This window comes from Hordeum vulgare, chromosome 5H, assembly GCF_904849725.1.
Source record: "Hordeum vulgare subsp. vulgare chromosome 5H, MorexV3_pseudomolecules_assembly, whole genome shotgun sequence".
NCBI lineage: Eukaryota > Viridiplantae > Streptophyta > Magnoliopsida > Poales > Poaceae > Hordeum > Hordeum vulgare.
The window spans coordinates 529,675,043-529,698,032 of NC_058522.1; the positions used below are offsets into that span (position 1 = coordinate 529,675,043).

The 22,990-nt window shown below is 44.5% G+C and overlaps 1 protein-coding gene across 1 annotated transcript; it reads right to left on the bottom strand.

The window, feature by feature from the left end:
- Positions 1 to 13,142: 13,142 nt before the first annotated feature.
- LOC123452311 (probable WRKY transcription factor 57) lies at positions 13,143 to 17,131 on the bottom strand. The gene is made up of 4 exons (XM_045128953.1): positions 16,621 to 17,131; positions 15,859 to 16,020; positions 14,842 to 15,271; positions 13,143 to 13,646 (listed from the first exon to the last, which is right to left on the bottom strand). The coding sequence occupies exons 1-4, from the start codon at positions 16,929 to 16,931 to the stop codon at positions 13,620 to 13,622; spliced, it is 930 nt and encodes a 309-aa protein (XP_044984888.1). The 5' UTR covers positions 16,932 to 17,131; the 3' UTR covers positions 13,143 to 13,619.
- Between the last annotated feature and the right edge of the window lie 5,859 nt (positions 17,132 to 22,990).

The window sequence follows — 22,990 nt, forward strand, 5'->3', positions numbered from 1 at the left end:
AACTGGCTAGCCAACTAGAGGCATGCTAGGGACGGTGTTTTGTCTATGTATCCACACATGTAAATGAGTCTTCATTCAATACAATTATACCATGGATAATAAACCATTATCTTGATACAGGAATTATAATAATAACTATATTTTTTATTGCCTCTAGGTCATAATTCCAACAGTCTCCCACTTGCACTAGAGTCAATAATCTAGCCCTCACATCACCATGTGAATTACATTGTAATAAATCTAACACCCATACAGTTCTGGTGTCGATCATGTTTTGGCCGTGGAAGAGGTTTAGTCAGCGGGTCTGCTACATTCAGATCCGTGTGCACTTTGCATATATTTACGTCCTCTTCCTCGACGTAGTCGCGGATGAGGTTGAAGCGTCGTTTGATGTGTCTGGTCTTCTTGTGAAACCGTGGTTCCTTTGCTAAGGCAATGGCACCAGTGTTGTCACAGAACAAGGTTATTGGATTCAGTGCGCTTGGCACCACTCCAAGATCCGTCATGAACTGCTTCATCCAGACACCCTCCTTAGCTGCCTCCGAGGCAGCCATGTACTCCGCTTCACATGTAGAATCTGCTACGACGCTTTGCTTGGAACTGCACCAGCTTACTGCACCCCCATTAAGAATAAATACGTATCCGGTCTGCGACTTAGAGTCGTCCGGATCTGTGTCAAAGCTTGCATCGACGTAACCTTTTACGGCGAGCTCTTCGTCACCTCCATATACGAGAAACATCTCAGTCCTTTTCAGGTACTTCAGGATATTCTTGACCGCTGTCCAGTGGTCCACTCCTGGATTACTCTGGAACCTACCTGCCATACTTATGGCCAGGCTAACATCCGGTCTAGTGCACAGCATTGCATACATGATAGAACCTATGGCTGAAGCATAGGGGACGGAGCGCATATGTTCTCTATCTTCATCAGTTGCTGGGCACTTAGTCTTACTCAATCTTGTACCTTGTAAAACTGGCAAGAACCCTTTCTTGGACTGTTCCATTTTGAACCTCTTCAAAACTTTATCAAGGTATGTGCTTTGTGAAAGTCCTATCAGGCGTTTTGATCTATCCCTATAGATCTTAATGCCTAGCATGTAAGCAGCTTCTCCTAGGTCCTTCATAGAGAAACTTTTATTCAAGTAACCTTTTATGCTCTCCAAAAGCTCTACGTTGTTTCCAATCAGTAATATGTCATCCACATATAATATTAGAAACGCCACAGAGCTCCCACTCACTTTCTTGTAAATACAAGATTCTCCAACCACTTGTATAAACCCAAATGCTTTGATCACCTCATCAAAGCATTTGTTCCAACTCCGAGATGCTTGCACCAGTCCATAAATGGATCGCTGGAGCTTGCACACCTTGTCAGCATTTTTAGGATGGACAAAACCTTCGGGTTGCATCATATACAACTCTTCCTTAAGGAAACCGTTAAGGAACGCCGTTTTGACATCCATCTGCCAGATTTCATAATCGAAAAATGCAGCTACTGCTAACATGATTCTGACGGACTTAAGCATCGCTACGGGTGAGAAAGTCTCATCGTAGTCAACTCCTGGAACTTGTGAAAAAACCCTTTGCCACAAGTCGAGCTTTATAAACGGTCACATTACCGTCAGCGTCCGTCTTCTTCTTAAAGATCCATTTGTTCTGAATAGCCTTGCGGCCCTCATGTAGTATCGCCAAAGTCCACACTTTGTTCTCATACATGGATCCTATCTCGGATTTCATGGCTTCTAGCCATTTGTTGGAATCTGGGCCCACCATTGCTTCTTCATAATTTGCAGGTTCATTGTTGTCTAACAACATGATTGACAAGACGGGATTACCGTACCACTCTGGAGCAGCGCGAGATCTCGTCGACCTGCGTGGTTCAACAAAAACTTGAACTGGAGTTTCATGATCATCATCATTAACTTCCTCCTCAACCGGCGTCGCAACGACAGAGGTTTCCCCTTGCCCTGCGCCACCATCCAGAGGGATGAGAGGTTCGACAACCTTGTCAAGTTCTATCTTCCTCCCACTCAATTCTCTCGAGAGAAACTCCTTCTCGAGAAAAGCTCCGTTTTTAGCAACAAACACTTTGCCCTCGGATTTGAGATAGAAGGTGTACCCAACTATCTCTTTTGGGTAACCTATGAAGATGCACTTTTCCGCTTTGGGTTCCAGCTTTTCAGGCTGAAGCTTTTTGACATAAGCATCACATCCCCAAACTTTAAGAAACGACAACTTTGGCCTTTTGCCATACCACAGTTCGTATGGTGTCGTCTCAACGGATTTTGATGGTGCCCTATTTAAAGTGAATGCAGCTGTTTCTAATGCATAACCCCAAAATGATAACGGCAAATCAGTAAGAGACATCATAGATCGCACCATCTCTAACAAAGTACGATTACGACGTTCGGACACACCATTACGCTGTGGTGTTCCAGGCGGTGTTAACTGCGAAACAATTCCACATTGTCTTAAGTGAGCACAAAACTCGAAACTCAGATATTCACCCCCACGATCGGACCGTAGGAACTTGATCTTCTTGTTACGATGATTTTCCACTTCACTCTGAAATTGCTTGAACTTTTCAAATGTTTCAGACTTGTGCTTCATCAAGTAGACATAACCATATCTACTTAAATCGTCAGTGAAGGTGAGAAAATAACGATATCCGCCGCGTGCCTCCACGCTCATTGGACCACAGACATCGGTATGTATGATTTCCAACAAGTCACTTGCACGCTCCATTGTTCCGGAGAACGGAGTCTTAGTCATCTTGCCCATGAGGCATGGTTCGCACGTGTCAAGTGAATCAAAGTCAAGTGACTCCAAAAGTCCATCAGCATGGAGTTTCTTCATGCGCTTTACACCAATATGACCCAAGCGGCAGTGCCACAAAAATATGGCGCTATCATTGTTTACTCTAACTCTTTTGGTCTCAATGTTATGTATATGCGTATCGCTATCAAGATTCAATATGAACAATCCTCTCACATTCGGTGCATGACCATAAAAGATGTTACTCATAGAAATAGAACAACCATTATTCTCAGACTTAAAAGAGTAACCGTCTCGCAATAAACAAGATCCAGATATAATGTTCATGCTCAACGCAGGCACTAAATAACAACGATTTAAGTTCATCACTAATCCCGATGGTAGCTAAAGTGACACTGTGCCGACGGCGATTGCATCAACCTTGGAACCATTTCCTACGCGCATCGTCACTTCGTCTTTCGCCAGCCTTCGTCTATTCCGCAGTTCCTGCTTCGAGTTGCAAATGTGAGCAACAGAACCGGTATCGAATACCCAGGCACTACTACGAGAGCCGGTTAAGTACACATCAATAACATGTATATCAAATATACCTGATTTTTCTTTGCCCGCCTTCTTATCTGCCAGATACTTGGGGCAATTGCGCTTCCAGTGACCCATACCCTTGCAATGGAAGCACTCTGTTTCAGGCTTAGGACCAGCCTTGGGTTTCTTCGGCGGATTGGCAACAGGCTTGCCGCTCTTCTTCGAATTGCCCTTCTTGCCTTTGCTGTTTCTCTTGAAACTAGTGGTCTTGCTCACCATCAACACTTGATGCTCTTTACGGAGTTCAGACTCTGCGACTTCCAGCATCGCAAACAACTCGCCGGGAGACTTGTTCATCCCTTGCATGTTGTAGTTCAACACAAAGCCTTTATAGCTTGGCGGCAGTGATTGAAGGATTCTGTCAGTGATAGCTTCTTGTGGGAGTTCAATCCCCAGCTCAGCTAGACGGTTTGAGTACCAAGACATTTTGAGCACATGTTCACTGACAGACGAGTTTTCCTCCATCTTGCAAGCATAGAATTTATCGGAGGTCTCATACCTCTCGATCCGGGCGTTCTTCTGAAAGATAAACTCCAACTCCTGGAACATCTCAAATGCTCCATGACGCTCAAAGCGACGTTGAAGTCCCGGTTCTAAGCCATACAAGACTGCACATTGAACTATTGAGTAGTCCTCCTTACGTGCTAACCAAGCGTTCTTAACATCCTGATCAGCCGTAGCGGGCGGTTCATCTCCTAGCGCAGCATTAAGGACATAATCCTTCTTCCCAGCTTGTAAGATTAGCTTAAGATTACGAGCCCAGTCTACAAAGTTGCTTCCATCATCTTTCAACTTAGCTTTCTCTAGGAACGTATTAAAATTCAGGATGACTGTCGCGTGAGCCATGATCTACAACACAAATATATTCAAAGTGGACTTAGACTATGTTCAAGATAATTAGAGTTCAACTTAATCAAATTATATGCTAAACTCCCACTCAAAAAGTACATCTCTCTAGTCATTTGAGTGGTTCATGATCCACTTATACTATCCCAAGTCCGATCATCATGTGAGTTGAGTATAGTTTCAGTGGTAAGCATCCCTATGCTAATCATATCAACTATATGATTCATGATCGACCTTTCGGTCTCATGTGTTCCGAGGCCATGTCTGCACATGCTAGGCTCGTCAAGCTTAACCCGAGTGTTCCGCGTGCGCAACTGTTTTGCACCCGTTGTATGTGAACGTTGAGTCTATCACACCCGATCATCACGTGGTGTCTCGAAACGACGAACTGTAGCAACGGTGCACAGTCGGGGAGAACACAATTTCGTCTTGAAATTTTAGTGAGAGATCACCTCATAATGCTACCGTCGTTCTAAGCAAAATAAGGTGCATAAAAGGATTAACATCACATGCAATTCATAAGTGACATGATATGGCCATCATCACGTGCTTCTTGATCTCCATCACCAAAGCACCGGCACGATCTTCTTGTCACCGGCGCCACACCATGATCATTCATCAACGTGTTGCCATCGGGGTTGTCGTGCTACTTATGCTATTACTACTAAAGCTACATCCTAGCAAAATAGTAAACGCATCTGCAAGCACAAACGTTAGTATAAAGACAACCCTATGGCTCCTGCTGGTTGCTGTACCATCGACGTGCAAGTCGATATTTCTATTACAACATGATCATCTCATACATCCAATATATCACATCACATCGTTGGCCATATCACATCACAATCATACCCTGCGAAAACAAGTTAGACGTCCTCTAATTTTGTTGTTGCATGTTTTACGTGGTGACCAAGGGTATCTAATAGGATCGCATCTTACTTACGCAAACACCACAACGGAGATATATGAGTTGCTCTTTAACCTCATCCAAGGACCTCCTCGGTCAAATCCGATTCAACTAAAGTTGGAGAAACCGACACTTGCCAGTCATCTTTGAGCAAAGGGGGTTACTCGTAATGATGAAACCAGTCTCTCGTAAGCGTACGAGTAATGTCGGTCCAAGCCGCTTCAATCCAACAATACCGCGGAATCAAGAAAAAACTAAGGAGGGCAGCAAAACGCACATCACCGCCCACAAAAACTTTTGTGTTCTACTCGAGAAGACATCTACGCATGAACCTAGCTCATGATGCCACTGTTGGGAACGTCGCATGGGAAACAAAAAATTTCCTACGCGCACGAAGACCTATCATGGTGATGTCCATCTACGAGAGGGGATGAGTGATCTACGTACCCTTGTAGACCGTACAGCAGAAGCGTTAGAGAACGCGGTTGATGTAGTGGAACGTCCTCACGTCCCTCGATCCGCCCCGCGAACAATCCCGCGATCATTCCCACAATCTAGTACCGAACGGACGGCACCTCCGCGTTCAGCACACGTATAGCTCGACGATGATCTCGGCCTTCTTGATCCAGCAAGAGATACGGAGAGGTAGAAGAGTTCTCCGGCAGCGTGACGGCGCTCCGGAGGTTGGTGATGACCTTGTCTCAGCAGGGCTCCGCCCGAGCTCCGCAGAAACGCGATCTAGAGGAAAAACCGTGGAGGTATGTGGTCGGGCTGCCGTGGAAAAGTCGTCTCAAATCAGCCCTAAAACCTCCGTATATATAGGTGGGAGGGAGGGGGCCTTGCCTTGGGGCTCAAGGAGCCCCAAGGGGGTCGGCCGAGTCCAAGGGGGAGGACTCTCCCCCCCCCCAAACCGAGTTGGACAAGGTTTGGTGGGAGGGAGTCCCCCTTCCTTCCCACCTCCTCCCTTTTTTTTCTTTCTCTCTTGATTTTCTTCTCCTTGGCGCATAGGGCACTTGTGGGCTGTCCCACCAGCCCACTAAGGGCTGGTGTGTCTCCCCCAAGGCCTATGGGCTTCCCCGGGGTGGGTTGCCCCCCCCCCCCGGTGAACTCCCGGAACCCATTCGTCATTCCCGGTACATTCCCAATAACTCCGAAAACCTTCCGGTAATCAAATGAGGTCATCCTATATATCAATCTTCGTTTCCAGACCATTCCGGAAACCCTCGTGACGTCCATGATCTCATCCGGGATTCCGAACAACATTCGGTAACCAACCATATAACTCAAATACGCATAAAACAACGTCGAACCTTAAGTGTGCAGACCTTGCGGGTTCGAGAACTATGTAGACATGACCCAAGAGACTCCTCGGTCAATATCCAATAGCGGGACCTGGATGCCCATATTGGATCCTCGTATTCTATGAAGATCTTATCATTTGAACCTCAGTGCCAAGGATTCGTATAATCCCGTATGTCATTCCCTTTGTCCTTCGGTATATTACTTGCCCGAGATTCGATCGTCAGTATCCGCATACCTATTTCAATCTCGTTTACCGGCAAATCTCTTTACTCGTTCCGTAATACAAGATCCCGCAACTTACACTAAGTTACATTGCTTGCAAGTCTTGTGTGTGATGTTGTATTACCGAGTGGGCCCCGAGATACCTCTCCGTCACACGGAGTGACAAATCCCAGTCTTGATCCATACTAACTCAACTAACACCTTCGGAGATACCTGTAGAGCATCTTTATAGTCACCCAGTTACGTTGCGACGTTTGATACACACAAAGCATTCCTCCGGTGTCAGTGAGTTATATGATCTCATGGTCATAGGAATAAATACTTGACACGCAGAAAACAGTAGCAACAAAATGACACGATCAACATGCTACGTCTATTAGTTTGGGTCTAGTCCATCACGTGATTCTCCTAATGACGTGATCCAGTTATCAAGCAACAACACCTTGTTCATAATCAGAAGACACTGACTATCATTGATCAACTGGCTAGCCAACTAGAGGCATGCTAGGGACGGTGTTTTGTCTATGTATCCACACATGTAAATGAGTATTCATTCAATACAATTATAGCATGGATAATAAACCATTATCTTGATACAGGATTTATAATAATAACTATATTTATTATTGCCTCTAGGGCATAATTCCAACACATACACCGTCGAGTATCCACTCATTTCCTCCAACCATGTAGTCTCTAAGGTTTTCCATAGGACACAGGCTCCTCATGGTCTTCTCATATTCTATGTCAAACTTTCTTGGGGCTTATCCTCACAATCCTTAGCCAACTCCGTGTGGACTATATCTGAAATAGATTAGGTAAAAGTATTATTCCAATAGACAATGTATGTTGTCATGAATTATCTAAACCACCAAGGGAGCATATTTGCTTTCACATGGGTTTATTAGTGTAATACATGTTGAAAACATGTTGTGCTTTTGACGTTTAGTCTTCCATAGTTTTACATTCAACAACATGTAAACAAGAACCTCTTTGTGTTAAAAATCAAGAGTCTCAAAATACAAAGGGGATATCACCATGCACAAGATGCTATCTAGAACTACAACCATGCATTAATGTAATCACACAGTTGCCTACAACTAGGAATAATGACTTTTCCCTAGCAATGAATGAACACAAAGAAAATCAACAGGTAATAAGTTGCTATCTAGAACTACAACCATGCATTAATGTAATCACACAGTTGCCAACAACTAGGAATAATGACTTTTCCCTAGCAATGAATGAACACAAAGAAAATCAACAAGTAATAAGATGGCTACAACTTAACACCAACTAATGTAACAATATGTCAAAGAAACAAATGCATGTAAGCACACACACTATAATCTATTGATATTTGGGATTTCTATTTTCATGCCATGAGTTCCTTTATTCTATTCAGTTTTACCCAAACACCTAAGTTGTGCTCACTTTTTCCCTTCTCCCTCTAGCTGAACCTCACATATGGCCAAATGCAGCATTTCCGTTTGGTCAACCCCTTTGAAAGTTATGTGGATGAATGGACTATGAGAAAAAATACATGTGGGACCACTTTAAACTCCATCCATGTCAACCAACCGACAGTTAGTTGCCAACGCATAGTAGGGCAAAGCAGAGTTGCTCGTTGGACCGATTCAGGCGATGGTTAGACAATATCTTGGCCTCTATGCACGTCATGGGGTGGCCATGGGTGGACGTAAACAACGATAGTGGGTGAGTACCATCATGACCGAAGTTTGGTGTTTGTAGGCAACAAAGAATAGCACGGATTCTGAGAAGTTTTTATTCTAGTGTTGTTCTACGGCTGCTTGCGGTGCAGTTTGACATGAGCACGCTAACAAATGATCACGAGAGCATCTTCATGAGCTCATGTGTGATCAACAAACTGAGCTATACTACTTTGTAGTTGTGTTGGGTTTTTTCCCGAAGAGGAAGGGATGACGTAGTAAAGTAGAAATAAGTATTGTCTAATGTTGAGAAATAAGGTTTATCATACCAATAGGAGATTCACGTAAATAACCGTCAACAATACCTATATAGACAAGAGCAAATACTTGCACCCAACACGGGAAGAGGGTTATCAATCCCCTTTTAGTTGTTAATTACAAGGATTAAATTTGTCAGTCTTAGATAGATAAATTGCAAAGTAAAATATAAGTAAATAAATTACAGAACATATTTAGGGTTTTAGTAAATTTGTTGAAAAGACCGAGGGGCCATAGTTTTCACTATAGGCATCTCTTTTAAGAACATAACATACGGTGGGTAAACAAATTACTGTTGGGTAACTCATAGAAAAGCGCATAGTTATGACGTTGTTCATGGCTAATCATTACATACACATTATGACCATGATAAGTAGACCGACTAGTGTGTGCATCTACTAGTATTACTCCACTTCAAGAGTGCTTCTATGTCTGCCCCTCTAGGTATTAAGTTCATAACAAAGAGAGTAATGCATGAAATATGATGACATAATATATACAGAATAAAATCAAGCAATATGATCAAACCCCGTCGTTTTCTCCTTAGTAGCAGCAATACAAATATGAGCCTCATTACTCCTTTGATCACGAGATGAGGACACCGCAAGATTGAACTTGATAGTATGTGCCACTCCCTGTGATGATCTACTCATCTACTTGGGCAATGCAAGATCATAGATTGGAAAGATGCATAGCTATAACAATCACACATAATAAAGTTCATAAAATATTCAATTACTTTCAATGAATAATCTGATCATAAACTCACAATTCATCCGGTCCCAACAAACACGCGGCAAAAGAAGAATGCATCATATGGATCTCCAAGGAGAACATTGTATTGAATATGAGAGAGAGGGGGGAGAGGGAGAGGGAGAGGGAGAGAGAGGGAGAGATCTAGATAATCACTATGGACCCGTTGGTTTGTGGTGAACTACTCACACATCATCGGAGGTGCAACGAGGTTGATGTAGAAGCCTTCCGTGATCGATTTCCCTTCTAACAGAGTACCGACATATGACTTTATAAAGGCTTGTGGAACAACATAGGCTTGCGGCGTCGGAATAATTCTGTCGGATCTCGCTCTCGTGGCTTTGGGATTCTAGAGAATTTATAGAAGCGGAGGTAGTGAAAACAGAGTTATGAGGGGCCCACAAGCTTAGGTGGCGCGCCCCCTGAGGGAGCGTCATGTGAGCTTGTGGCCCTCTCGTACATCTTGTGGCTTCATGGGTCCTTTCTGGTCCAAAAACAAACACTATAAAGTTTCACCTTGTTTGGACTTTGTTTGTTATTGTTTTTTTGTAAAATAATAAAATAGACAAAAATAGGAACTCACACTTCGCACTAGGTTAATAGATCACTTCTCAAAAATTATACAAAATTACATATAAAGTATACAACATTGATAATATAATAGCATAAAATAACTAAAAATTATAGATACAATTGAAGTCGTATCAAGCTCGTGATTAATGACACCAAGGCACGAAAACGTTGACAAGAAAAGTGGAAAAACCTGTGGAGCTCATGGTAAGATTGTGGTGCACGTTGACGAGCACGGGGATGGACTGGAGGCGACGAACCGGCAATGGCGTCCTCGGCTACAAACAACGAAGAAAGCGGCGATGGCAACGATTCAGGGCGACAGTCTTGCGATCTTCGTCGTATAAGTTCACAGTGTCGAGGCAAAGCTAAAGAACGTGATGGTGAGTTGAGAAGAGCACTATGGCTATGTTGTTTTACGTCGTCGCGGCCATGACGTTCATGATTGGAGAGCGAGCAAAAGGAGGGGATGGATGAAGAAGACCTCAAAGGCATGAAGCATGAGCACACGCTCTCGGACGCCTCATCCTCTGCCACTAGACACAAGGTTGAAGACGGGGTTGCCCCTTGGTGGGCTGGGCTGCACAGTGTTGGGCTGCTAGGTAAGTTTTCTTCCCTCTCTCTTTTTTATCCGTCCTTTCCTTTTTATTTGAATCTATTTTGATTTAATTTTAGATTAAACTTTTGTAAAATCGTCTGAAAAAATTAAGTGTGAATTCAATGATTTTTTACACAACTATGAACATTTTAATTTCGATGGAAGTACCTCAAATGCCGGCCCACGAACATCGACCGAGCGTCCCCCACTCCCCACATTTCAACCGGCCGATGGATTGCCTATTGCATCACCTTCTGACAGAGAGAGGTAGTGTCCTCCAGTTCAAGCATTGCATGTGGGAAGGCGATGGCACACCTAAACAATGTTACGAAAATTATATTTCGTGTAATTGGGTAGGGTTTTAAACGATGTAACTGTCCTGCGTTGATCAATATAGTTACTCATCATAGCATTTCAGAAAGAAAAAAAGTCAAAGAAATGAATTCATCTCTTGCTAAAACGTAGAATAATACAAGAAATAAGAATAAGAAATGATAGCAACCGTAGATGGAACAAAGAGCAGGGAAGGTTAAATGCCTCGTTCGCTCCTTCCAACTAAGTGAGCCTGACAGGCACGGATCAGAGCATTGGAGATGCATGTACATCAACTCTTCGTAGGTCAGGTCGCCATTAAAGGGGTCTGGCTCTGGCCTGCACAGTGCACATTGCTCTCTGCATGTGAACACTAGAAACGGTCGAATGTAGAGGCATATGGTATGCTCGAACCTAAGGGGACATTCCATCCACACCAAATTAACCAAAAGTTGATAGCCGCACACAAGAAAGCAGGTAGTGCAGGCATCAACTTTACTTTAGCAAGCTAGCAGCATTTTTCTGAAAGGGGCACAGTACATTCCTAATTCCTTGTACTAGATGCACCCATGATATAATCATATAAAGCAATTTAAGAGCGCACCGTGGCTGGCAGAGAGAGTGGCTGAACTACGAACTCTTAAAATTTCAGTACTTTGTAGGAATGAATTGCAAGGGATGTTTATACTAGATCTAGAGCCATAGCCATAGCTTCCCTAGGCCTGTCTCAGCCACTGCACAGTATTACATATTGGACTCTTTCATGACGCCATGAAGGGAATATGGCCTTCTATTTTTGTCAATCCGATGGATGATATTGAATGATACGTGGATACGGATTTGCTCCAACACAAATAAGATGAAGTACCACACCCAAAAATATTAGGGGTACACTGACCTTGGGTAAAAAAGGTAATTTCAATATGAAAACGTGAAAAGTGAATCAGAATTAATAAAAATATGTTAATATTTTTCAGGATATTTGTATTATGCTCACATCACAGTGCAATTAATTGAAAAAAGTCCCCATCTCAAATACCAAGAACTTAATTTAATCATGGAAACCGGTTTGCTCCACCTAAAAGGAATGTTAATATTTCCTTTTGTTACGGGAAATGCTTGCGTGCCTGACAGCAGCCATACAACATGCGCTCGTCCATCCAGACGTGAAGTCTCAGTAAGATCTGTCGTGCGTAGCACCTGTCGAACAGGCATGACAAAGCGTAGCACTTGTCGGTCAGGCATGACCTGACATCACCACCGAAGCTCCGTGCAGGACGAAGACGCTCCACCTCATGCATGTGTCTAGGGGAAGAGAAGATCAATTCGTCGATTCAAATGACCAAATCGCGGTCGCTTCGGTGGGAACATTCACAAGGTTGAGGTGGAGCTAATTAGCATGGTCTAGGGGCTAGGTGTTGGTGTGCAAGGAGTTTTCAACGGAGGTGATGATGAGGACGCGCTCTGGATGGTAATGTAGATAGATAAATAGATAGATAGGATAGGATAGGGTAGAGATAAAGAGATAGAGAGAGATATATATATCTTGAAAAAGAAGGAAGGGTGGGGCGATCTCGGTGCATTACTTATCTGCAAGAATGACGTACATCAAATTTATGAATTGCGGCGATGGTGGATGGTGATGTAATCCTTATGGAAGTTTTCGACTCTACAATGCACAAATTTTGGCATGAAGCATATTGGTGGACATGACGCTTCACTGTGAACAACCTAGAATGGTCGGTGCCTGGTAAGGTGTCGAGCAAAGATGTGTACGCATAAGCAAGCGTGCAATACACAATTATTGTTCCTATGTATGGTAGGAGGATGGGTAGACAATTAACCTGACGAGTGGGTCAAACCTATCAGCATCGCACACGGCCATGGCCAACCGTCCCGTTTGCAGTGAAGCCATATCGCACACCGGCCACGACAAGGGATGCGAGACAAGGGCCCGTTTGCAATGAAGCGATACCGCACACGGGCCAGAACCAGGCATCCCGTTTGCAATGAAGCCTTATCACACACGGGCGCTGCCCACCGTGTTGTGATGGGTCGTGCACATAAGCAACAATGCCATAGTGACTGGCCTGATACCTGTGTACAATTAGTGCTTTTGCCCTTGTGCGACTAAGGTATCTATAGTCCTATGCAAGTGCTAGCAAATTTTATCTAAAATGTTGAGACTCAGTACAAAATCAGTTTCGAAGTTGGTAGGAGAGTATAGAACAAAGAGTCGAATGAGCTAGTTGTATGCTTACCCCGATACTTAACTACATATGCAGAATTATTAACATATATATACATTCACAACACATTAACTCGGCTAGGCAGCTAGCTAGCTAGAAAGTCATAAAAGTTTAGGTTAATACTGTACAATACTATTGCGCAAGAAGATCATATACTATCAAAGTGCTAGCTAGAACATGCCAAGGGTCAAGTAGATCAAACAGGTAGGCTGAAGGTTAATTAGCTGGGCACAAAAAAATTCCATGAGATCAAGCATTGCACAGGCCTGTCCAATAATGAGGCACGGTGCAAAATCAATAGCAAATCCTGTCATGAGGGAGAAAGCGTACTACTCCATGCATGTCTCCATCGATCAATAGTTCAATACCCGTCTGTAAATAGGCTGAAGATCCAGCTCGGTCTCGTTTAACTATACTTGGATTCTGCATGAGAGCATCGACCGATCAGCTGCAAACCCTAGCTATGGGTAGCTGCTTGGTGATCTGCCCTCCCTGATCTGAGACATGTCATAGTTTCAGATATAGCCAGTAGGAAGATAATTCTGCATAAACAGGAGTACAATGAAGTCAGAGTAGGTTAGTTATACCATAGAAACATGCATATCTGCATGATACGCATGTCTGAGATAAAAAATAAAAGAGTCAACAAACAGATCTGTAAAAAGGATGTAGTTAAACACCAGGAAAACGCCGGTGAAAACTTGGGGTAGGCTATGACGTGCTTTTAGTACATGGTACAACTATTGCTTAGTGCTTGGATTGGATAGCACATGCATGTGTAGTACTAGACATTATACGAACTTATCGTCTAATCGATCAATTGACATGTTGTGCATGTACAATATTGAAGATCACCGTGTAAATTGGTTGCAGTTGTATGCATATATACGTATCATCCATAAATATATCCATGACATATTGATCCGACAATATGTACATAGCTGGCTCCAGCTATAGCTAGCTACTGGAGTAGTACAGTAGTACTCGTGCCTATATGCAATGCAACCGCAAGGAATTAAAGCCTAGCATACATACACAAATATAGAAGTATATCCAACTAACTAGTATATGTCCATACACATTAGCAAATTCTTATTGCATAATTCAGTAGTTGGATGGGGGGGGGGGGGGGGGGGATGGTTTTCAATTTGAAACTACTGTAAATTATGTGCAATAGAAGACATGCATATGAAGATGAAGTGGCTAGCAAAAGCTGGGAAAACAATTAGGATATCAGGAAGTCACAATAAGGGAAAATAGCTAACTAATCATTCCATACGTGTTAACTCAACTGATCACATGTGACAATAAGTTCTTTTAGAAGACTGCTGTAAAAAAACAGAAACATGTGCTTATTTACTTAAACTATCTCATAAAATCGCACATGCATGTTGCAAAGTTACCATTCCCTCTGTAATAAATATAAGAGCGCTTAGATCACTAAGTGATCTAAACGCTCTTAAACGGTCTTATATTTGTTTGCAGAGGGAGTACTTTCGATCATCCGTTATTGGCTTGCTGAAATTTTCTTAAATGGTCAGTCTTCTAAAAGTGAATATTATATTTAGCCTAAATTTGCAGTGCTCAAAGTGCAAGATTTTAACAAAACTGAAATTGCTACAATTTTTAGTCTATAAGCGGGGGCAAGATGTTGATATGATCGAAATATTTACAAAGGATATAAACGAACTATCTTAATTAGCTGTGTACCATTATATATCGTCATCCATTTCTTACTCCTGGAGGCACGATGTCGCCAAGCAGTCCCATGTCAAACGAAACATCCGGAGGCACCAACGATGACGGTGTCTGCACCGCGGACGCGGTGGGGCTATAGCTAGTCGACCTTCCCAGATCGTCGCCGCCGTTGAGCTGCTGCAAAGACGGTGGCATGGAGCTAACGGCCGACTCCGACGACCCAGGATTCATCTGTAGTCGGCGCAGGGGTGGCAAGTTGTACAACTGTTGAGTTGGCACGAATGACATCTGCTCGGCGAGTGCGACGGTGGCGGCGCCGTGGAAGTGCATGCCGCCACCACGCTGGAATGAGGTCTGGTGGTGGCAGTGCTGGCCCTCGTACGTGGTGATCACCACGGTGGGGTCCTCCGACGACCGCTCCACCCGCTTCTTCACGGTGCACTTGCTGTTGGTGCATCGGTAGTAGCTCCTGCTCAAGATCGAAATCCAGTTCGTGAGAATGCATGTATATCTGCTCAATATACATCGAAGAGAAAAGATGAAAATGAAGCACCACAAGAAGATTGCATGCTTTCTATGCCATCTTAAGTGTCCTCGCTAGTCACCACCATACATATCTGCTCTTCGGATTCTATATACTACAACGGGTAAACTCTCTGCCCTTCAGATTCTATAGCTACATGGGGTAAAGCCCGGTTGGGGAAACAAAAGATTCTATAGCTGCTACGTAGTACATGGGTTCGGCAATCATTTCCAAACATGAAGAGAGCATTGGTAATCAATTGAAAATCTTGTATGGTATATATACTATTACTGTCAGGAACAACCAACTAACTGATGAGAGAGCCAGAGACGCAAACCCTGAATTAATCGTTACAAACTGCGCGTGATTTTTCGTTAGAAAATGCTGGTTATATGCATTTTTTTTATGAGAGAAAAAGGCGGTGCGTCAAAATAAGAAACAAGCTTTACCCTTGGCCATGTGTGCAAATAATAATAATAGGAGTACAACATTAAGCAACACAAGTGAAGTGATGGACAATGGATGAGAGATACCTTGGGAAAGGGCTGTTCTTGACGGCTTTCTGCCCATACTTCCTCCATCTGTACCCATCCTCAAGGTGATCGACTTCGCTCTTGGTCACGAAGGCGAACCGCTGCTGCCGCGCCCGCTTCTGCCCCTTCTTCGTCGCCGTCGCCGCCGCCGGCTTCATGCTCCTGCGCGCATACACACATACACACTTAGTTAGCCATGTACTGAATTCTTGAGGATAGTTAGCTAAATAGGCCGGAATCGCTGGCTTGCTTGGTAGCATGCTCCTTAGCCCAAACATGTTTGGAAAATCAACATGCAGCATGAGCAAAACGTACGATCAGATCTAGTAGAAGCCATGATGCGCGCTCTCGCTGTTGAACAGTACAGCAGTAAGTACGTGGTGCAGTAATAAGTACTAGTAGTACATGTGTACGCGTATACGATTGGCGTAGCAAATACGTACGCGGGGAAAGGGGGCGATGAATAAACAAAGAACCCAAAGGCCGCCGGTGTAGTGAATGGAGGGAGAAGATTTTTTTTTTTTTTTGGAGGTTAGAGAGAGAAGAGGACTGAAAAGAGAAACCGCGTGAGAATGAGACCGGCCGGGAACGATCTACTCTACTACGTACGCACGCGAATCACGGCGGATCCGCGTCCGCGTGGACACGTCGCGGCCGGAATTGCCCCTCGCGGACGCGCGATCCGCGTAACCATGTCGCAAGCAACGCGAGGCAGAGATGAGAGAGAGAGAGAGGTGGACCGGCGCCGGCCGCTTGACTCACGCTGCGTCGGCGGCGGACTGCGGCCTGTCGGCGTTCTCCGTGGCGGCCGCGGGCGCGCCGTCGCCGCTCGAGCAGGAGGACGCGGCCGGCAGCATCTCGTCCGGCCGCGCCAGCGGGACCGAAGCGGACGCGCTGGCCTCCGGCAGATCCAGCGACTGCAGCTCCCCGGTGCCCGCGCCGAGGCCGTCCGGCCATCCGCCCAGCTCCGCGAACACCGAGGAGGAGTACTCCGCGAAGGCGTCGCCGGCGAACGGCGGCCAGTCCCCGCCTCCGCCCACCCCCTCCGGCCTCTCTCCCGCGGCGCCGGCCATGGCCCGCCGATCCGGCCGATCAAAGCTAGCTGCCGTCCGTGCTCTCGCTGCGAGAGAGAGAGAGAGTGGCTACACTGGTCGCGCACGCACTGCACCGGCGCTTGTTGGGGCTGGTTCTAGTTGTAGCGTGTGGCCTGGACGGTGCGGCTAGGCTAGGACGAGGAGTAACAACTGGGGTCGCGCATCGTTTTTGGTGCGGAGCGGGGCGGAGCAGACGCGTCGATAAAGAACGGGTTTTTGGAGCTTTGCTCGATCGCGGTCTCGGTCACGGCGGTCTCCGTCGGTAACGTCTTGGTGGGTGACACACGACTTGACACCGGTGACCGGTGCGAGACAGACACACAGATAGAGAGAGCGCAAGCGCAAGTATACGACTCCATGCGTACTCGACTATACTTACTACTACTTGCGTACTTAAAATTACTACTACATGGCATAGTAAAATCTCGTGTAGTAGTAACAAACCATGGGATTGCACCAATCATCGGTGGGATGGGAGTTAGCTAGACGGTGCGCCGTTTCGGCCGGTGTCACGTTAAACTGCTATATACATCGAGGGGGTCAGCACTCAGCATCCATCATCAAGCAGGAGTAATTAAATTCGAAAACAGCGTCTCCTCTGCGCGCGGTGGAACCGTGATGCTCGAATTATTATTTTCGAATTTGGGTTTTCTCTATTTTTGTAGTGGTGGTTAAATCGGGAATGCAGACCACGCGCATGTCCACGTTAGTCCAATTCTCTCACTTGTTGTTGTTGTTTGCTTTTCAGATAGCTAACCGCTTATTTCAAGCGGTAATTCTCTCACTAGTTTGAATGCGGTAAAATGGGCATATGCACTTTTTGTGTCATCCAACACCGTCTCACAAATGTCCATGGACACGTCTAGCTGTTTGAATTCCGCAAATCAGAAGAACCAAACCGGAGGAAGGTTTACAAACGTCTGGACCTCTGCCAAGTAGGACTTTGACACCATAGCCCTAACCACATCCGAGTAGGAGCCCACACATTTAGAAAGTTCGACCCTGCTTTCGCACCAAATCCCGCACGTTCCTTCCCTCACCCCTCTGATCGCTGCTACTCTCCACCCCCGTTCCCGCATTTTCATCGTCCACCACTGCATGGACCCGATCGAGATGTTCGAAGTGTCGCCGTAGCCACAGGCGGTAGCCACCCGCGAGATCAACTTGTTGATCTGCAATGTGCATAGCCCCAAACAGCGGAGCAGGGAAATAGTAGCTACATGACCGTCGAGGCGCCACCTCGTAATTAAGGTGAACAAGTTCGATAGGTGACCGCCGATGCACACACCACCCTAGTCAGAGCAGCTGCAGCTGTCGTACTACTACTAGACCACACCCCTCCCCCCAAGCCACCACCAGCAAGAGCCTTCGATGTTATTTTGGTTATCATGCATATATTTGCTACTCCCTCCGTCTCAAACTTACCTGTCTTAGATTTGTCTATATACGGATGCTTTTTTCATAGGCTGCTGAAATCCTTCTTTAAAAAAAAGAATGTATCTAGAAAAATTTAAAACAAGTAACCTGGGATGAAGGTTGTACCATTTTACATATGCAAAAATGCTATTGATTCAATATCTACATGTTAAATATAGGAGGCTCATGTTGGAGAAGATATTTGGTCACATGACTGGCTATTGTATTCTTGCCCAACGAAACCGTTCGCGGAACATTTAGAGTGTCTGGTTTATGATACTCCATTGGAGATACCCTAATTCACAATGTCGTTAGCATTGCGAAGTAGGGCTGCAACGAAAACTTGAGGCTCATGAGACGCTCGAGATCGATTCTTTTTTTTAGTTGACTCTAGATGGACTCAAAAAGAAATGAGTTGGGTATGAACACTTTCTGTAGCTCGGTCGAGAAATGAGCTGATTTTGAGTCAATACTCGCTCGCTTGATTTTAGCTCGATAGCTCGGCATAATATCGTTATGTTAAATGATCATGTCATATATTAAATGGAAATAGGATAATTTATTATCATATATGCAACCCTGGATTTTTCTCCATTTTATTACAAGCAATTTTGAAAGCTTAATTAATTGTAGGGAAATTTTAGGCCTTATTACGTTAAGTGGTCGGTAGTGTGTTAAATATTTTGTTGTTTCTGGCATCTCCGAGCTACACTATGCTGCAACTTTTTATAATTTCTGGCCAATATTTTGTTTTCCCGATTATATATGGCATGGATCGTTATCATACATCCATACTATACTTTTCGGATGTGAGAGAATAAGTCAAACTAGTTCCAGGAAATTTATATTATCAACGTTCTAATTTGAATACTATTTTTAGTGATTTTTATGTCGTATTGTGGCTTAACTAGTTACAATAATAGTCATACATATTATAATTTTTATTTGTCCCATTTAGCTGAAAACTAGCTCAAGATTGTTATAAGTTGAGCACGAACCATGTTCTACAGCTTAATCTTGAGCTTCATTCAATTTAAGCTCATTCAAATTTTAATATGAATTGAACTAAGCCACTCCAACTCGCTCAAACTCAACTCGTTTGCAGCCCTATTGCCAAGATCTCCCTTTATCTTTATTTATTTTGTATATTAGTTTTGACTGAAGTCAAACATTATAAAGTCTGACCAAGTTTCTAGGAAACAATATATACATTTACAGTAACAAACTAATATGATGTGAAAATATATGTAACGATGAATCTAATGCTATTCTTTTTTACGGAAAATCTAATGATATTCATATGGTGAGAATGAAAAATGAATCATATATGATAAAAGTAGTACTCCTTTATACTCCATCCTTTTCTAAATATAAGTCTTTAAAAATGTTTCATTAATGGACTACATACGTATGTATATAGACATACTTTAAAGTGTAGATTCACTTATTTTGCTTCGTATGTAGACTCCTCTTAGAAGACTTATATTTAGGAACGAATGGAGTAGTTAACTATTATACAAGCTAGCTATAAGATGGATTATAAGATGATTTATAGCCAGCAGTTGGCTAAACTATTAACCATGCTCTTAAGCAAGCCACGGAGCACCTGCATCATCATCCATCTGGTCTAGTGATTAGTGGTACGTGTTTATTGTAGTATTGTCTCAAGATTACCATCAACAACTACTAGCAGGGGCTCGCCCAACTCGACTGTGGCGTTGGAAGGGACAACAGTAAAAGGCTGAATCGCGTGGGCCCGGCGAGAATCTTTTTGCACCTAACTTGGTCCGCACGAAACCACCATCCCTGTCCCTATGCAGTGTGCGTTGGCTTTTATCTAAGGTAAACTGTTTTCAAGTGAGAGAAACAATGGGAGGTAGATTAGTTTCACAGCGTGCCTCTTTTGGTTGGTTATTGATCACGTTGGCTGACAAGTATTGGGGATCTGGTTGTCTACTGCCTTACCGACAAAAGGGTAGATATGGATCGTACTGATAAGGAAATTCAGCAGCCTAGACCAACTCATCAAACATATTGCATAAAATGTCAGACAAACTTGGCAAATTCGATCCCTATATGTTCACCGACACATTCAGACGGCCCTTCTGCTCTTTTGTATTTTTTTTAGAAAATGAAGTTAAACCCTCGGTTTCGGCATCAATTGATGCTTGCAGCCATCATTATTAATTATTCTATAAAGGTATGGCAAAAACATACATCAATTCATCCAAAGTCATCACTCATATCTACAAACTTGATAATGTGGAGTGCTCTCACTCCCCATATCTAAAACAAGTGTCGTCGGTAATCCATCCACATAGCGTATCACGACCAACAGCCGGTGCAGCCTAGCTAAAGCGCACACCACATGCACACATTTTAGAACCGCCATCATCATCGGACCACTCGACCATCTTCACGAGAGATATCTACATCATCCTTGCCAGTCCGGGCATCCGAGGACGCCACCAGGATGCCCAGCGGCGCCACCGCCTTGCGCTCATTCGCCCACACGCGAAAACTCTCAAAGATTTGTCGTGCATAGCACGTGCCAACCAGACATGACTCAGCGTAGCACCTGTCGGCCAGGCATGACTTGACAACTCCACCGAAGCTTCGTGCAAGACGAAACCGCTCCACAAACGATGTTCCTAAGAAAGAAACGGCACCGTAGTACCGCCATCGTCCGATCTGAAAGACCAGATCCTAGGGTTTCCCCCCAAGAAGCACAAGTGAGTCGACAACAGTTACACGACGATACTTTCATCAACAGTTACACGACGATACTAAGTCAGAAGTGCAAAAACATCTACAGCAAAGTACTCGACGTGATTTAAGAGAATCAGTTCACACAAGTCGAGAGTTCAGGATAGGCAGGTGAAGAATAACTCAGGTGAAAATTTTGAGGTGAGAAATTCAGAGAAATTCTTCAGTCAAATTCTTCAAACAGTACACATGAAAGTCTTCAATATACAATTGAGGAAATGAAAGGAGTTGAGGAAATAGAACTAGTAGCTCGATGAAGACAGTTGTTGACGACCCAGTTCCAACTATTGTGACAGTTGTACGTCTAGTTTGGAGCGGCTTGGTATTGAAACCAAAGGACATACAGTCCCTACCGTATTCTACTTGAGCTAAGGACACACAGTCCTTGCCCAACACTCGTGGTAAGTCTTCAGGGAAGACTTCCGAACCTCACAAACTCGGTCACCCGACGATCCACAATTGACTGCTGGATGCTCTAGACCATGACGCCTAGCCGTCTCGAGGATGCACAGTGTTAGGGCATATTTATGCCTAAGTAATTTAGGTGATTGATGACAGTACCTCAAAGGACTAATCGTGTGTGTTAAGATTTCAGATAACACATGTCAACGGCACAAGACGACTCGCTCCCCTCCATGGAACAGAAGCACGGTGTACTCTACGATTCTCTTGCTTTGAGTCTTAGGAATGTCGTACTATTAAGAGGGGACCCGTGGTGGAAAGGTTTGGGTGGAATCAATTTTGCACGCACATTCTTTACCTCCTTTCCCTTTCCCTGCAACTTTGGAGTGGTTCCCGCCTCTGGTTTATCTCCTCTAAGCAAAAAGGTCTCTCAGCGGTAGTACCGCTGTCCCTGGCGATAGTACCGGTGGCCCTGGCGGTAGTACCGCTGTGCTGGCGGTAGTACCGCCCCTGGTCAGCAGTAGTGCCGCTCCAGGAATTTAGTACCGCCTTCCTAGCGGATGTACTTCGTCGGACTTTTTGCGAAGACTTTCTTGGCGGTGGTTGGCTCGGTAGTGCATGTGCACTACCATGGGCCCAGCGGTAGTACCGCTGGAGTGCCAGCAGTAGTACCGTTGCAGCCAGCGGTAGTACCGCTAGGCTCGGGCTGTGAGTGGGAAAACGGTTGGATTCCCCCCCCACACACACACTATATAAGGGGTTCTTCTTGCTCTAGAACCCTACCTTTGACCCTCCCAAGCTTCATTGTTGCTCCCTGACTGGCACTCTCTGGCAATAGCTAGACGAATGCTGATGACAACAAACCTTCCCCTGCAACGGCACCAGAAGAATGCTGCTAGCACTCCCCGGCAATGAAACTAGAAGAATGTTGTTGATGGCCCACCAGCGCGTGGGTTCGCAGCAGTTTTCGAGGATAGAGTATTCAACCCAAATTTGTTGGTTCGCCACACACGAGGTGAGAGAATACTCTCGAGTATTAGCAGCTGAATGCGTCAGATTCAACCACACCTGAAAAATTAGTATCTGCAAGCAAAGTAGTAACAACAAACGCGACGAAAACTTCTCTTTTTATTTTTTCTGGGACGAAAGTGAACTTATATACCTAAGGTTGGGAGCGGCAGAGCCGTGTGGGCCCCACAAGCCTGCCCACCGCCACCAGGGGGGTGGTGGCGGAGCCATGGCTTGTGGCCCACTGGCCCACCCCCTCAGGTGGAACTTGGCGTAGATATTTTCTTATTTTCCAAAACTGCTCTCCGTAGATTTTCAGGACGTTTGGAGAACTTTGATTTCTGCACAAAAATAACACCAAGGCAATTCTGCTAAAAATAGCGTCAGTCCAGGTTAGTTCCATTCAAATCATGCAAATTAGAGTCCAAAACAAAGGCAAAAGAGTT

Coding starts and splice junctions, on each gene's coding strand:
- LOC123452311 (XM_045128953.1), bottom strand. CDS start 16,931: ATGGCCGGCGCCGCGGGAGAGAGGCCGGAGGGGGTGGGCGGAGGCGGG. Junction 16,021..16,620: donor CAGTCCGCCGCCGACGCAGC/GTGAGTCAAGCG, acceptor GTATGCGCGCAG/GAGCATGAAGCCGGCGGCGG. Junction 13,647..14,841: donor GCGACATCGTGCCTCCAGGA/GTAAGAAATGGA, acceptor CTGTTTATGCAG/AATTATCTTCCTACTGGCTA.